The 17,006-nt window shown below is 46.6% G+C and overlaps 1 protein-coding gene across 2 annotated transcripts in view; it reads left to right on the top strand.

Moving 5' to 3' along the window:
- The first annotated feature begins 533 nt into the window (after positions 1 to 533).
- ANKS1B (ankyrin repeat and sterile alpha motif domain containing 1B) overlaps positions 534 to 17,006 on the top strand; it is a 764,239-nt gene continuing 747,766 nt past the window's right edge. Inside the window, exon 1 of one of the 2 annotated variants that reach the window (XM_044981810.1) lies at positions 534 to 1,434. In XM_044981810.1, coding sequence (XP_044837745.1) covers positions 1,301 to 1,434 — 134 coding nt within the window. In that variant the 5' untranslated portion in view covers positions 534 to 1,300. The remainder of the gene's footprint in view (positions 1,435 to 17,006) is intronic. The other variant, XM_044981801.1, reaches the window with a different exon arrangement.

Here is a 17,006-nt window from a genome sequence, read left to right as displayed (position 1 = left end):
AAGCCTCCCATTAAAAACACTCAGTGTCAGCTCCACTAGCACCAGGACAGGGGAAGATCAAGTCTAAAGGGAGCCAGTTCCATCAGCGTTCCCCCCCTCCTTTGCCAAACGTGAGACAAACTCAGTGGACCCCTGCTGACTCAGTGAGAGAAATCCTGACCCCAACGAAGTCAGGGGGAGTTTTGCCATTATTTACCCCCACCCCAGTCTGCTGTGTGGCTCGTAGCTATAGTGTCCCCTCCCGCCCCATGGGCTGATCTGATGTCTGAATCCCACCGACCCCTCCCCCACGGTGTCTGGCAGGGAGCTGGATGTTGCCACCCCAACTCATGCGCTCCTTACTGTCGGTCCCCTTTGCAATCCCGAGCCCCTTGCTCTCTCCCTCTCCCCACACAGGCGAGGCAGCCCCGCCCCACCACGGGGAGGGGGGGAGAGAGAGGGGGTGTCACGCTGCCCTCTGATCCCAGTGTGGGGCTCCTGCCCTGTGCCTCAGCAGCACCCCGCCCCGCAAGCTCCAGGACTCACCCAGCTGCAGTTATCCCGAGGCCACAGCAAGAACCACCGCCCTTCCCCTGCCTGAGCTGCAGCGGGAACACCTGCGTCTATCACCCCCGGGAGCGGTCACCACACAGAGCCACTGCCTACCCCGCCCCCCTTGCACGCGCAGCGCCTTGTCTTCAGCAGCCGGTAACGGTCCCGCCGCGCGGGGAGCTCTCGCTCTTGTTGCTGGGCGGGCCGGGCCGAGCGGCTGAGGGGACACAATCCCCAGCGCATCGCTAGTAGCGGGAGCAGCAAGGCGAGGCGCTGGGACTAGGATCCGGGGAGGGGGTGGGACCAAACCCAGCCAGCCACTCAGAGAGAGAGATCTGTGTCTCCCCAGCAACGGGCCTGGCTGGCCAGGGCTGCGCCTCCTCCCTCCGTCCCTCCCTGCTGGTCATTATCTCGCCCGCCCCCCCCAGGCTCTGAGGCTGAGCCAGCCCCCCTCACTCACCCTGCAGGCTGGGATCTGGTGTGTGTGTGGCAAGGTCTTTTATTGGCCTAATTTCCTCTCCCCTAATCCCTCCTCCCGCTTTCCTGCCACACTCCACCCAGAATTGAGCTAGTGTAACTAGGAGGTGATTCTCCTGCTCCCTCTTGCTGCTGCTCTGTAGGGGCTGCAGGGATCTCCTCACTGCCCCGATTTGAGGCAGGGCTTTCAGGCAAGGAGGAGATTATTTGATCGAGGGAGGGAATTTTTTGAAGGGGTTTAGCTATATCTATAGTATTTTGCGAGGAGGGAGGGAGTGTTTGGTTACTGACCATGGGGAAGGACCAGGAACTGCTGGAAGCTGCTCGCACTGGGAATGTGGCTCTCGTGGAAAAACTCCTGTCGGGGAGGAAAGGAGGGATCCTGGGCAGTGGATCTGGAGCTATTCCCCTATCCAGCTTACTGAGGTAGGGACATGATTCCCCAGCAGCTGCTAGGGATATTAACCTCCTCCTCCTCCTCATCACCATCATCACCTCCCTCATCCTCATGCCTGTATTCTTCATAGTAACCATAAATTGTTCACTCTTGCTAACAAGTACAATGTGTCAGTATTTAAAGTCACAGCCATTCATTATATTAATATAGTAATTTTGAATTCCCTGCTTTCAATGTGTCAGCAGGGTACTTGTTTCTGATATATTACTAGCATTGGTGCAGAATTTATGCATTTATTGGGTGGATTGCTTTGCACAATGGTGTAGTCACTCACATTTTCTTTATATGTTATCTTTTCTTCTTTGAATGCTTTTTTAATATGTGATCCAGTTGTTAATGACAGAGAAGCTATTGTGTGTTTGTAGTTATATGGAAAAAGCCACAACTTCCCCCCACACTCTCACCCATAGTTACTACTGTCACTTGCAGAAGAAATTAACCATGCCATGGTAATGAGTCTATAAAATGAAGAAAGTGAACCGTTTGATGAGAGGTCATCAACACAGAGGAGGTGTAAAACTTATGGAGCAGGTTAGGTAATGGCAGTAGTACTTTCAAGGTATCTGGACTTAGTTGAGTAAAATTGGGATACTGGTCATATCTAGCTGAAAGGAGTCAACTTTCGTCTTTAGTCATATGTCATGCAGTATGTAACAGGGCTTTTGATGTTAAGTTTCATCATGTTGTAAGTGAGAAGTGCATTATCACAAGCATTTGTGACATTTGACATTTTTCAAATAAGAAAAGGTCTGCAGCACACAATCTGCTGCCAGTGCTATACACTACACTAGACACAGCAGAATGAATTGAAACACTATTGACCTAAAACTTGAACTAATCATTAAATGTGCTCTACTGGAAGAAAAGAAGCAGACCCAGATTAATGGAAATTCTTTAAATGAAAGGCAAGAAAGGTTAACTTACTTGAGATTCTATTGCCAGTACATCTCTATTTTCCAGGGCCCAGGCCACTTTATTTATATTACATGTGATATTCTCCATAGTAGGAATTGTAATATTCCTGTCAAATTATAACAATCTAACTCTATTTTAAATTTATTTTAAAATTGTTATGGCAATAAACAACAGTTTACATAACCCACACAATTTATCAAAGTTCTGTGATGCCATAGTGGCCACAGCACAATTAACTTTTATTTAATTACTACTATGTTGGCCAAAGTTAAAATGCATTTGTACAATTACTTTTGGTATTGTAATTGAATAGCCTGCTTAGCAAGAAAAATGTGAGACAATTGGTTGAATTTAAATGATAAGCATCACTTATTAAAATGTGATACATATTTCTTTGTAACAACATCATTTTTACCAGAATGAAGTTCATTTCAGTGCAGTGATTATCCATTTATGAACCACTTCAACTGGATATATTTATGTAGTTAATTTTTTTAGAGCTGTCCCCTCTGCACTGCTGTTGCACTGTTACTTTCTTATTGTAAATCACAAGTCCTATAAATCTCTGCAGGAAAGTGTTTGCTTGTATTTTTCTGATTATAGCAAATGGGTATATTAGGTGCATTTACAAAGTGGTTTTTGTAATGTACAAATGGATATAACAGAAAACTGGTTAATGGGTGATGGTAGTAATTGATTATTAGTGACAAAGTAAACATTTCATACTGTATAAAGTCAGATATGGTCAGATATGTTCTTTCTCTACAGTGGGCACCTTCATTTGTTTTACTGTAATGAAAATAAAACTAGTATATTATTGTGGACTATGAAACGTCTAATGTTATGTCTCAAAACAAAGCAATGGATAAGCTTTTTAAATCTTTAAAAAACAAATAAATGTAAACAGGAAACTTTAAACAATTCCAGAAATAAAAATGCAACATACAACAATTTAAAAAAAAGTTATGAAAGAATTAAATAGTGAACTGATAGATACAAGTGCAAATCTATGGACTCAATCTTGCAATCACTTACTACTGAGCATAGCATTTTCTATAGTGAATAGTACTATGACTTTGTCACCTGGACTACTCATAGTAGTAAGTAGAGCTGAGCAAAATTTTTCAACCAAAACTTTTTTTTTGGTGAAAAATGTAGATTTGGCAACATTAAAACATTTTGCAATTTTGTGTCAATTTTCCTGCAACGTTTTGGTTTAAAAAAAAACAACAAAAACATTATTAAAATTCTTTTGTTTCAACTTTTTTTTTAAATGAAATGTTTCAGTTTTTTAATTCCAAATGGCATTTTGTTTAGATTTTTATTTTAGAAAAAAATAAAGTGTAAAAAATGCTCCAAATAAAATATTTCAGGTGAAATGAAATGTTTTGTTTGACACAAAAATAATTTTTTACAACTTTTCAATTTGCCCAAAGTTAAAAAAAAAAATACTGCGGGACCCCATCAGGCACTTACCCGCTGGTTTGCCCGGTGGAGCCTGGGGCTCACAAGTAGCCAGCCCTACTGTCTCCAGGGAAAGCAAAGAACAATTTGAATCAGCTCTGCCATCTGATTGGACTGCAGAGTGAGCATGCGACACCCCATCATCACTCCCTGATAGGAGGGGCAGGGTGTAGTGGAGACACATTAGGCTGCCCACAGAGGGGTGGAGATGTCCCCCTGCAAACATCGCGGTTCGCCCCCTCCATCCCTGCACTACAGCCGGTGGAGCTGAGGCTGTACGAGCAGCTGCCCAGGGACACACTGTGCCCCACACCTCAGCCCAGCTGCCCACCCCCTGCTGGGTGGGGGGTGGGGGGAAATCCAGCACTGGGATGCGGGCATGGTTCCAGCCCTGGATCAGCTTCATGGTCCGCCTATTGACTACCCCTGCTTTAAGCCATTTCAACACGTTTTTATCCACATCTATCTAGAAATGGGGTCCAATTTTCTTCTAATTTATATGATGCTCTCTATGTGATAGGCTATTCTTTCTTTTGGCTGCTAACTCAGACAGTTCCAAATACCACTACTATATTCTAGGCATAAGCCTACTCTTCCATTTTTGTAGAAGAATGTGCTTGGTGATCGTTGCAGCCCTCAAACACCAAAGTCTTTGTGGTGGAGCTAAACCCAACTTAGCAGGTAACTAACCAAGGGTATAACTTTTGGCTGAGGTTTGGCTGCTGAAATTGAGCACTATTTTAACTCTTGTGTCCACTTCTTTCCACACTTGCCTGGCTGTTGGACAGTCCCAAAGAATATGTGTCAAGGTTCCTTTTTTTTTCTTCAAGTGCCAACAGTCATCAGAAGATAAGGCCTTTATCTTGTACAACCTCAGTGGCGTCCCAATTCCTTTTGAAAAAATCTTTTGTTATAACAAGAATATATTGAGATCCACAGAGACATTTCTAAAATTATGTAATATGCCGTGGCACTGGGATTCTTTTAAGGGCTGTGATAAAGCCGCTTCCCATGCTTTCACCAAGAACTCCAGACTAATGGAGTTTCTCTTTATTAACAAAATATACATGGTGGACATGAACCTGGGGAATTTATAAAGTATTTCTAAAGTTCCCAGTAGTTCTGGGGCCTCTGGACAAAATGGATAAATTATCAGATGTCTTAGTTGTAAGTACTGCAAGTCCACTTAGGAAGGCAGGTCATAACATTGTTTTAGCGATAGAAAAGGGACAAAGGCCTCATTATTGACCATCTGAGAAATCTACATGATACCCATACTCAGCCAGTTCTTCTAATTTATAGGTTTGTTCCCAATTTGCAAATCTGAGTTGAGCCAAATGCGTGCTTTTGCATGACTGTGAGGGTGAATTTGGTACCTCATGGCTGGGAGAGCCCAGACCCTTGGTGCAGCCACCAATCTAGTCACCTTATTTTTCTCCATTGGGCAAAAGAGAAATTGAGGAGACCAGCAGGCTGAATAAGATGTATTAATGCATGTTCAGTTTCCACCCACATGGGTGTAAGGGTATTCACATGTTGGAACCAGTTTGACATCTATGACATCATGAAAGTTGAATAGTAATTTTGTAGGTTGGGAACCCAAACTCCCCCTTCTCTATAAGAGTTGGAGTGTTTAAAACAATAGGCATAGGAGTTGACCAGGGCTCCACAGGAAGGCTCTAATAATGCTATTTAATTTTCTAAAATAGGATTGTGATACTCTAGGTCTCAAACCCAGGCCTATGAGTTCCTACACAGCAACTACATCCTGGCCTCCACCCAATGTCTACTGAAACCTGGTGGACCAAGACGCTACTAGGTCTACAGCCTCAGCCAAGGCACCACCCACAGGATCCCTGATTGGAGGATTGCCCAGCTTCACCAGTTGGGCCAACCATGATATTTAAGCCAGAAGGAGGAACAGGAAGTTGTCTGAGCTGCTAGATGATTCTCTGTTGCTGCTGCATTGGTTCCTGTTTGTGCCTGCATTCTGCCCACAACACTGTTCCTGATTCCTGCTCGGGTTCTATCTTACCCCTGCCTTTGCTCCTGGTTCCCACCCTGCTCTGTGGCTGTGCTAGGCTAGGCTAGTGACCCGGCTAGGCTAGGCTATGGTAACTGCCTCTTCTTACAGAATCAAACAAAAAGGTTATTTAAAATGTATAGAACTTTATAGGGGAAAACCCAAAAGTTGTACCAGGAGGCTAAATAATATAGAACATTATCAAGTCCTTGCCACATATATTAATAAACTATAGGTTACGAACACAGTAACCTTTGTGAGCTTGTACAGGCTACTCTTCCTTGCTCTGTGCAGTTAATACCAAATACATTGTTATTAACAAGAACAAAAGAAGTTACTCAACGATATACCAGGTCACTTTAGAGAAGCATGAACTTTTTCTCCCCTTGGTTGTAAGTCCAGCTCTACTCTCGCAGTCTGATTCTTTGCTTCTCTTCAGCTGGAAGTGCTCCTCAGATTCAATGTTTCTGTGACTGTACCTCTTTGTGCAAGTTTATCCACAAGCAGAGTTTCTTTAACCAGTGGCCCTCCTTTGTCCTATTAGGCACCTTTGACCTTTCTTTCAATAGATGTTCAAAGAGTCATTCTCTCTGTTTGTTTACTTTAGGTCCTCTGTGAGGAGCTTCTCATTTACTGTTTTCAGGATCTGTTTTCATTTTAACACAGCTTTTCGAGCAATTTGCTTTTTCACCAATTATATTTCCTTTCAGTTTTTTCCCTTGATATTCTCTTGGCAAGTCTGTAGATTTTGTTTCCCTCTGCTTCCCTTCTTTAATAGTGTCTGCTCATGTACCCAGGTCTATTTTTTTCTGCTTCTCCTGACATGAAACCTTTCCTATTTTCTTTCTTTCCATCTTCTCACTTCCCAGTCCCCTACTTTTATTCTCCTATTCTTTTATCACCTCAGCTCGTACCCCAGCTTTGGTTCATCAGTCAGCTCAGCATCTAGATTGTTCTCCTTCTCTCCTTCTCTAACAGCTTTTTCCAACTGTCTCCTTCGGTTGGATTCCGAGACTCCTACCCAGATTGAGCTGCCCTCTCATTGACCATCTCTCTCCCCAGGATAGCATTATGTGCTGCTGCATCACAGCTGCCGCAGGTGCCCGTGCCAGGGTTACTACACCTGGCCCTTGCCTCTCCTCCAGTTCCTGCCTTTTATGCCTCGCTTCCAACCATTAGTTACCAGTCCTGGTTCTAACCTCTAGCTTCGACTTCTGACTCTGGCTTGACCCTGGACTTTGTCGTTTGGTATCTGATCCTGGTTCCAACTCTCAGCTTCGATTCCTGGCTCTGACTCTGGCATGACCCTTGGCTCTGGTAATCAGCAGTTGACTTCTTTCCCCTTCCTGAATGCCTGCTCTGTCCACTAGACCTGACTCCTGCTCTGACCACTAAGATACACCACCTATGTCCCATTCCCTAACACTTTGCTTGGACTGCTGTTGCAGAAGGCCCTGCAGAATGGAATCAGTGAGGCTTTCTTCCCAAAGGGAACCTGAAAATACCGAGTTGGTAGCCTGCCTCCAGACAGACTGCCAGGCAACACAGGCCCATTTTACCCAGTTGACACAGAGAATCAGGCTGGCCTCTGGACTGCAACTGCTGTGGCACTCCTCGTGCAGGGACCTGTGACTCTGTTGCTGGAACGTTTCAATGGGCGTGGCGTGAAGTTCTGTGGGTTTATAAAGCATTGTTGTCTCCAGTTCTTACTTCAGCTGCAAGTGTACTCTTCTGACCAGGGCAAGGTAGGCCTGGTACTCAGCCTGCTAATGTGGGGAGCACTGGATTGGGTATGCCCCCTATTAGAGGGCAACAGCCCAGTACTAACCGGTTGGGATGCCATAAGGCAGGCAATGTCAACAGTCTTCAACAACCTCATTGTACCTGCACGGCTGAGGATGTCCTCAGGATCCTCCAACAGGGGCAGGGTACTGCGGCTGCCTATGTGGTTTACCTTCGTCCACTGACATAGGACACAGAGTGGAATGAGGCAACCAGCTATTCCATTTTCGATGGGGTCTGAGTAACAAGGTCAAGGACGTTCTGGCTCCAGTGGAAACTCCAGCAAGCCTGAACACCTTTACTGTGCTGATTATACAACTTGACAACCAGTTGTGGGAGCTGTGCAAGGAGAGAAGGGGGTGGTTCCACATCCCCTGTGTCAACCACAACCATGTGTCAACTACAACCATGAAATTCTGTTCAGTGTGCTAAGCAGATATAGGTGGACTCTGCTCACTGGCAACTTATCCCAAGAGAAAAAGACAGATGGTGACACCTCAGTCTATGCTACTATTGTGGTGAGCCAGGCCACTTCATCTCCATCTGCCTGACTTGAAGCCCAACCCAAAAGATCTGGAGGACAAGCCAACCCAGTTCTGGTCCAATCTGTGCATGAAAGTAATGTATAACCATGAGTCCCAAACACAAGTCCTGAGAGGAACATGAACTGGATGCCACCAGGAGGTGCCACAACTCCAAGTGCCTGTTAGGCTATGGATCCCGGGCCAGCCTTGGCAACTGCCCATGCAGTGAGCCCTCATTGATTTGGACACCAGCAATAATTTTATGGATGAGACAACAGCCCTGACTATCCAGGTTTCCTTAAAATCAAAGACCTGAAAAGAAAAATGCAGACTCTCTCCACATCGGGATTATGATTGTCCTATAGACTTAGAGCCCAGGGCAACAGTCCCATTCAGCCAGATTTATGCCATGTCTGAATCTGAGCTAGTAACCTTATGTGCATACCTTTGAGAGAATTTGGCCACAGGTTTCATCTGTAAATCCACCTCACCTGCTGGGGCACCTGTTCTCTTTGTGAAAAAGAAAGATGGCAGCCTCCTTCACTGTGTAGACTATCAGACGTTGAACCAAATAACAGTTAGGAGCAGCGGGTACAGATTTCTGATCCAGAGATGTTGGACTGAGTAGGGGGCCACTTGAATATTTACAAAACTAGTCCTTCAGGGGGCATATAACCTTGTGCGCATTAGGGCTGAAGACGAGCGGAAGATTCTCGGACCTGCTATAGCCACTTTGAATTTTTAGAGATAAGGCCTGACAAATGCTCCTGCTACATTCTAGCACTTCATTAATGACATGTTATGGGACATCCTACATCAATACATAATAGTATGCCTTGATAATATACTTATTTTTTCAGGCAATACCAAACAGCACACAACTCATGTTTGAACTTCCTGGAGGGACATCGCCAACATGGACTGTATGCCAAATTGAAAAAAGTGAGCCTTTGTCAGTGTTTCTACTGACTTCCTGATTCATCCTATACCCGGAAGAAATCAAAATGGATCCAGAAAAGGTAAAAGTGGTCCTCAGTTGGGCAGTACTCTGGAACATCTGCAAACTGCAGTGCTTTCAGGGCTTTACAAATTTCTACCGCTGGTTCCTCTCAAAATTCTCAGGGCAGATCGGCCCTTGAACCTGTTCTGTAAGAACACCCAGTTCAATTGGATTCAAGAGGCCCAAAGAGTATTTGAGCACCTACAACTTGCATTTACCATTGACCTTTACTAGCTGGTACCACATAAGTCTTCATTGTGGAAGCAGATACCTCCAACCTGGCAATTGGAGAAGTGCTCTCCCAGAGACCTGAGTCCCAGCAAGTGATGCACCCATGTGCCTTTTATTCTAGAAACCTCATTCCCATTGAGCAAAATTATGAAATTCTAGACAAGGAACTTCTGGCCATCAAGACTGCCTTCAAGGTGTGGTGACACTACCTCGAAGAGGCCCAACACTCAGTCCAAGTATACATGGACCATAAGAACTTGGAATATTTACAGAAGACCAAACCCCTCAGTCAGAAACAACTGTTCATCCTGGTGCTAGGAACAACAAAGCAGACACCCTATCCCAAAAAGGGGAGCACTATGCTGACCTGAAGGGACCCACCAAAGAGACCTCCTACATCCTTAAGTCCCATAACTTCCTTGGTACAATGCTGTAGTCAGATCTGTTTGCTATAATCTGCTCAGCCTCTACCAAGAGGACTTCCCCTGATGATCAGGTAGCCACCAACTGGGAAGTGCATGATGTCCAAGATGGACTGACCTTTGTGAAGGGACACACATATGGTTCCCATGGTTGTCCCCATGTGGTAGCCCTGCAGATATGCCATGATTATCCCCAGTGGTGCATTTTGGCTGTTCCAAAACCCAGCATCTAGCCTCCCATTTCTTTTGGTGGCCCCAAATACATGCTATAACACAGGCATATGTAGCATCCTGTGATGTATGCGCCCGTTAGACTTCATCATGGAGCTACGTGAGTCCAATAGCTATACAACAGTCTTAACTATTGTTCACCAACTCACAAAGATGGCCCACTTTGTGCTCTGCACCCAGGTACCCTTGCCTGAGGAGACTGCCTAGCTATGGGTAAACCAAGTCATCTGCCTCCTGGAACTCCTGGAGCACATTATATCTGACCGGGGTACTCAGTTCATCTCTCACTTTTGGCAGGAGACCCTCCGATTGTTGGGAGTATGCTCTTGCCTCTCTTCAACTTATCATTCCCAAACAAATGGCCAGATGGCAAGGATGAACCAAATCATGGAGCAGTAGCTCCAGTGTTACATCAACCACCATCAGAATGACTGGTCCTTGCTGTTACTTTATGCAAAGTTCACGTATAATAACGCCAAACACACCTCTTTGGGACAAAGCCTATTTTTTGCGAACTAGGAGTTCCACCCCTGCTTCCATCCTGAACTATGCACAGCTTCCCCCAACCTGGCAATGTCGGAATGGGTACAACTTATCCATTGTATTCAGGGGGAGCTAAAGACTCACATGGAGGAAGCAAACAGGAATACAAGAAGTATGCAGACCAGTGATAACAGAAAGACCCCAACTTTGCTGTAGGTCAGAAAGGTATGGTTCTAAGCAAGACATCTCCATATTGACAGACCATCCCATAATCTTGATCACCAGTTCTTTGGCCCATATTGAATCTGTTGACAGATCAACCCTGTCACCTTTGAACTCCCCCTTTCTCATTCTCTCAGAATCCACTCAGCATTTCATGTATCCCTGTTGAAGCCATATGTGGCTAACCCTTTTCCACACAGGACCCAGCCACCTCACCTACTGGTGCCTGTTCAGGACCATAATGAGTATAATGTTCACAAAGTCCTTGATTCTAAAACTAAGCGGGGAAAGCTGTGGTACTTGATTGACTGGGAAGGTTACAGGCCTGAAGAGCGTTCCTGGGAGCCTGCTGAAAAAGTCCATGCCCCCAAACTGTAAAAACCTTTCACAAGAAGCATACTGAGAAGACCAGCCCATTGACATCCTGAGGATGTGTGTGTGTGCTGTGATGTCCTGGGTCACAAACCTAGGCCTGTGTGTTCCCAGATAGCTGTCACATCCTGGCCTCCACCTAATGTTTGCTGAAACCTGATTGGCAGAAGAGCTACAGGAACTACACCTAAGCCCAGGCACCACCCACGGGCTCCCTGATTGGAGGATCGCCTAGCTCCAACCATGCTATTTAAGTCAGGAGTCACAGGAAGGTGTCTGAGTAACTAGGTGATTGTCTGTTGCTGCTGCATTGGACCCTGCTTGTGCCTGTGTCCTGCATTCTGCACCGAACCCTGTTCCTGGTCTGTACCCGACTCCTGCCTTTGCTCCTGGTTCCCACCATGCTCCTGCTCTGTGCCTGATCCTTGCCTCTCCTTGGGTTCCTGCCATTATGCCTCACTTCCAACCATCAGTTACCAGTTCTGGCTCTGACCCCTGGCTCTGACTTCTGACTCTGGCTTGTCCCTTGGATCTGGCATTTGGTACATGACCCTGACTCCGACTCTCAGCTTCAGTTCCTGGCTTTGACTCTGACTTGACCCTAGCTCTGGTAACCTGCAAATGACTCTGGTGCTGATCATCAACTTTATTCCCCACCCTGGACCCATGCTTTGTTCACTAAACCTGACTCCTGCTCTGACTACTAGAGCAGACCGCCTATGTCCCAGTCCCTAACACAGAAAGAGGAATATACACAGGTAGGTTGTTTAGACTATAGAGGAGCCTAGAATATTCATTTTTATTGTGTTAACCCTTCTCCACAGGATCAGGGAGAAAGTGAGAGAGAATCTACATTTATCTTCACTAGTTTGTTAATAATTCTTGATACTTTTATACCTAGACACTTAATTACATCAGTTTGCCTTTGGAAACTCCATTGAGAGAAAGCATCACTACATGATAACTAGACCAGTACAGTAGAACCTCAGAGTTACAAACACCTTGGGAATGGAGGTTGTTCGTAATTCTGAAACGTTCATAACTCTGAACAAAATGTTATGGTTGTTCTTTCAAAAGTCTACAACTGAACATTGACTTAATACAGCGTTTAAACTGTACCATGCAGAAGAAAAATGCTGCCTTTCCTTCCTCAGAGCTCAATCCTGGGAACTCAGAAAAATGTCTCATTTACTATGGGCCACAATATTAATAGCTTTGAGCATTGATATCATGTCATTACCAACCAACAAATCAGCTGGTAACTTCTCAAGAAGCCCCACTTTCAAAGCACCACTTAAAACTTCCCCATCCAATTCAATGTAGGCTAAAGACACCATTGTTAAATAGTCCTAAAGCTGGCAGGTTTACTTCCTCTCCTGAAACCAAGTGACTCTTCTGATTCACATTTCTCCTGACCAGGGAAACCTGAGCACTAGTCTTCCCACCCCAGGCACACTTTGCTAGTTACTTTGGCCATTTTTATAAATTCTTTGTCTACCTCCAAGAGGTCAGACCTGACAAAGTTAACCAAAGTTCCCTTTGCCACTATTGAAGTCTCTGACTCAAAGGTAGCTGCATTAACCTGAACAGATCAGGGAGTGAAATTGGACATCCCTCCCCCACTCTTAGGGCATTGCTTTTTCATGTGATCGAGGGACCCACATGACTCGCACTTTCTTGGGCTCCTTTCTTGGGCTGGGATCCGATAACAGGTTTATTAGGAAGACACCAGTACTGGGGTGGTAGACTTCATTCCCTCACCCCCTCCCTGTTCCCAGGGACAAACCAGGAACCCACTTTTACTCCAGGGTTGCCCTTCCTTCTGGGGCTTGCACTCCCTGTATAATCTCATTTGTAAGTACAAGTCAGCTATTTTGGCAACTGCTTCCACTGATATTGGAGTTTTCTCCACAGCAGTTAACATTTCCTCAGTGCAGACTTTGCCCATATGTACATGCACAAGAGAGAGAGAGTGCAGACCTCAATGAACTGCTTCCGAGCAAATAGATCTATCAGCTGGCCATGGGTGTTTGTTCCTTTACTCTTTATATATTTTTTCAACTAATCCACCATTTAATGCACATGTATCAACCTTCTTGAATTTCCTGAATTTGAGGTGATATGCCCTGGTGTAATTTGAAACTTTTTAAAGAGATATTTAAAAAACGTATTTCATAGCCTCATTTACATCCATATAATTAAACATCTGTAAAGTTTTACAGTTAGCTTGGAGATCAAAACAGTCATTCTCCAGACAGCAGGGATGTTATATACACTGGAGATCCTTTTGAAGATGCTTAAATATTCTTCAGTGCAATCAGTCGTCCTGTAATTTGGGCACAATTTGTCTCAGTCATGTGGTCTTTGGAGTGGAGGAGTACCTGGTGCCTGAGAGAGCTCTCCTTTTTCCAGTATGCTTATGGCATGCAGCCTCTCCTTTCTTGGGTTTCTGCTTCTCGGGCTTTGCACCTTTTGGCTTTCAGCTCCAAGGCTCTCTGATATGCAGCTATCTCTGCTGCCTGTTCTCTGTCTGCTGCTGCCTGTGCTCTCTCCACTACTGCCTGTTTCTCTGAAGCCACCCACATCTGGTATTCCTAGTCCTTTGCTGCTTTAGCCATCTCCAAGCTGCTCAGCTTTATCTGCAGAGCTCTTTTCACTGGGGGCAGTGTCTGCATTCATCTTATCTTGCTTCATGAAGGAAAATCTCAATTCCTCAATGTTTTTCCCTGCAGTGACTAAACCCTGATCTGGGCACTGCTCCTCTAGCTGCTGCTTATTCAGTTTGGAGTATGTTTCTGGTCTACTCATTTTGGGGTTTTTCTTCATTCTATTTCCCTTACCCAAAATAAACAAATAGAAAATACCTCACTTTTTCTTTGCCTGTTCCCAGTTGTCTCACTTGTGAAACTCTGAGGCTTTGTCTACACTGCCAATTGAATGGCAAAATTTTTGTCATTCACAGGTGCTTAAAAAAAGCTCGCCCCTCCTCCCTGAAAGACAAAAGTTTTGCCACAGCAAGTGGTAGTGTAAACGGCTCATTGTACTCTCCTGTCGACAACGCAAACCCTGCTTTTGTCGGCCGACAAACAGCATTTACACTGCCCGACTTTTAGCGACACGGCTGTGTCCCTAAAACCTGTGTAGTGTAGAGACAGCGTTAGACTCTAGTTTACAAGTGCTTGTAGTTCTGATCCTTAGCTAATCCGCAAAGTGGATGTAAGATTCTGTCGACTATGCCATTGTGACACTCCTTAGGTGTACGTGTACCCATAGGCGCCGACTTATATGGGGCTCTGGGGCTTTAGCCCCATGAATAAATCCCAAGCAGGGGCTCTGCCCCACCAATGTTTTTTCTCCCCTGCTTGCCTGCAACCACGGAGCCCAGAGTTTTAAATCCGAGCCCAGAGCCTTTTAAATCCCAGCCGCCGCGGCTGGGATTTAAAGGGCTCTGCTGCCTGCAACCGCGGGGAGCCCAGAGCCTTTTAAATCCCAGCCGCGGCCGGGAATCAGAGGGCGCTGGGCGACCCGCTGCAGCCCGCAGCCCCGAGCCCTCTGATTCCCGGCCGCGGCTGGGATTTAAAGGGCTGTGGGCTGCCTGCAACCGCGGGGAGCCCAGAGCCTTTTAAATCCGAGCCGCGGCCGGGAATCAGAGGGCTCTGCGCTGCCCGCTGCGGCGGGCAGCCCAGAGCCTTTTAAATCCCAGCCGCCGCCGGGAATCAGAGGGCTCTGGGCTGCCTGCTGCGGCGGGCAGCCCAGAGCCTTTTAAATCCCAGCCGCGGCCGGGAATCAGAGGGCTCTGGGCTGCCTGCTGCAGCGGGAAGCCCAGAGCCCTCTGATTCCCGGCCGCGGCTGGGATTTTAAAAGCTCTGTGCTCCCCGCGGGTGCAGGCAGCCCAGAGCCCTTTAAATCCCAGCCGCGGCTGAGATTTAAAGGGCTCTGGGCTCCCCGCCGCAGCGGGCAGCGCAGAGCCCTCTGATTCCCGGCTGCGGCTGGGATTTAAAAGGGTCTCAGCTCCCCCCGGTTGCAGGCAGCCCAGAGCCCTTTAAATCCCTGCCAAGGCTGAGTTTTTAAGGGCTGCGGGCTCCCCGCGGTTGCAGGCAGCCCAGAGCCCTTTGAATCCCAGCCTCTGTCCGCTGATTGCCCCCTCCCCAGACCCCTGCCCCAACTGCCCCCCAGAACCTCCACCCCCTATCTAAGCCCCACTGGTCCTTGTTCCCCAATTACCCCCTCCCGAGACCCCTGCCCCTAACTGCCCCTTGGGACCTCAGCCCCTATCTAAGCCTCCCTTCTCCTTGTCCCCAACTGCCCCCTCCTGAGACCCCACCCAACTTCCCCCCCCCCAGGACCGCACCCCCTACCTGTATAAACCTGTACCCAGTATTATGAGGCACCTCACCAGCACCATCCCTTAGCATGAGGGAGTCTTGCCTGTGACTGCTGTGGATCTGCTCCCAGCACAAGCAGGCCTCACTCTCTTTGTTCAGGTTAGCGAAAGGCACACACCAACCCTCAAGACCTCAGAGAGTTCCCTGTCATGTGCAGCCCCTTATGCACTGGATTACTCCTGGGGGAATTCTGCACCAAAAAATTAAAAAGTCTGTGCACAATATTTTAAAATTCTGCTCATTTTATTTGTCTAAATAACACTATATAATCATGCCAGTTTCAATTATTTTTGTAATTTATTTCAAAATACCTGTCAGCAAGTATGTCTGTAACAATACAGACACACAAAAATTCTCTCAGGAGCAGTGAGTTAAAGAAACCTGTAGGACAACCCAGTTCTGTTTCTCTGCCCCCACTTCCCAGAGCCCAGTCAGGGGGCCAGACACTCATACCCTCTATCCTCCTAGTGCCCAGGGATCCAGAGGGAGAAACAGCCTGATGCTGGGTCCTGGGCTTGCACGGAGTTTCCTGAGTGCTGCCGTTTCCTTCCTTCAGGATGTGCTGGGAACTGCAGCTGTCGGGAACCCTCCAGCTCCCTCCCCCTGGCAGTGTCTTCTATTTGTGAGCTGGGCTCTGCCAGGTCCAGCATCCCCTAGTGGCAGCCAACATCTCTGCAGCCCATTTCTTTGGGGAGAAAAGGAAATTCTGTTCACACATTAGTTTCTGCAAAATTCTGCATTGCGCAGTGCTGCAGAATTCCCCCAGGAATAACTGAATGCTCACAGAATTAGTAGGCCTGCTGTTCCTGAAAGGACAGTACCTACCAGCTTGTACAATTCAACTCATGAACACCACTTTAACACCATGACACTTAATTATATGTATAGTGAAAACAAGAATAAGTTTATTTTTAAGGCTATGATTTTTTCACGGAAGTCGTGGAAGTCATGGAATCTGTGACTTCCAATGACCTCTGTGACTTCAGCCCATAGTGTTCGGGAGCTGCAGGGTTCTCCTGCCACCTGTGGCAGCTGGCGCACCCACCCCCAGCTCTTGGCTGCCGCGGCCAGCAGGGCCCCCACAGCTCCCAGACAGAGGGGCCTCTCCGCGGCTCCTGGGTGCCACAGGGCAGCGGGGGGAACCCTGGAATTCCGATCCCACACAGACAGTGGGGCCCCTGGAGCTCCAAGTGGGCGGTGTGGGGACCCCCAGCTGAGCTTTCCATTTTGTCAGATATTTTTAATAAAAGTCACAGAGTGGTCACAGGCAATAAAGAAAAATTCATGGAACCCCAGGACCTGTCCGTGACTTTTGCCTATGACCTCTCTGTGACTTTTACTAAAAATATCTGAGACAAAAATCTTAGCCCTATTTATTATCAAAGAACAGAGATTCAAGTGATAGTGAGAATATTGGAAACAAATGTTTTTTCTTCAAGGAGTGTCTGTGTGGGTGCTCCGCTTTAGGTTGACTCTGCATCCCTGCA

This window comes from Mauremys mutica, chromosome 1 (genome assembly GCF_020497125.1).
Source record: "Mauremys mutica isolate MM-2020 ecotype Southern chromosome 1, ASM2049712v1, whole genome shotgun sequence".
Taxonomy (NCBI): domain Eukaryota; kingdom Metazoa; phylum Chordata; order Testudines; family Geoemydidae; genus Mauremys; species Mauremys mutica.
The sequence above is the reverse complement of the archived record's forward strand: the minus strand, read 5'-3'. Positions and strand labels throughout refer to the sequence as shown.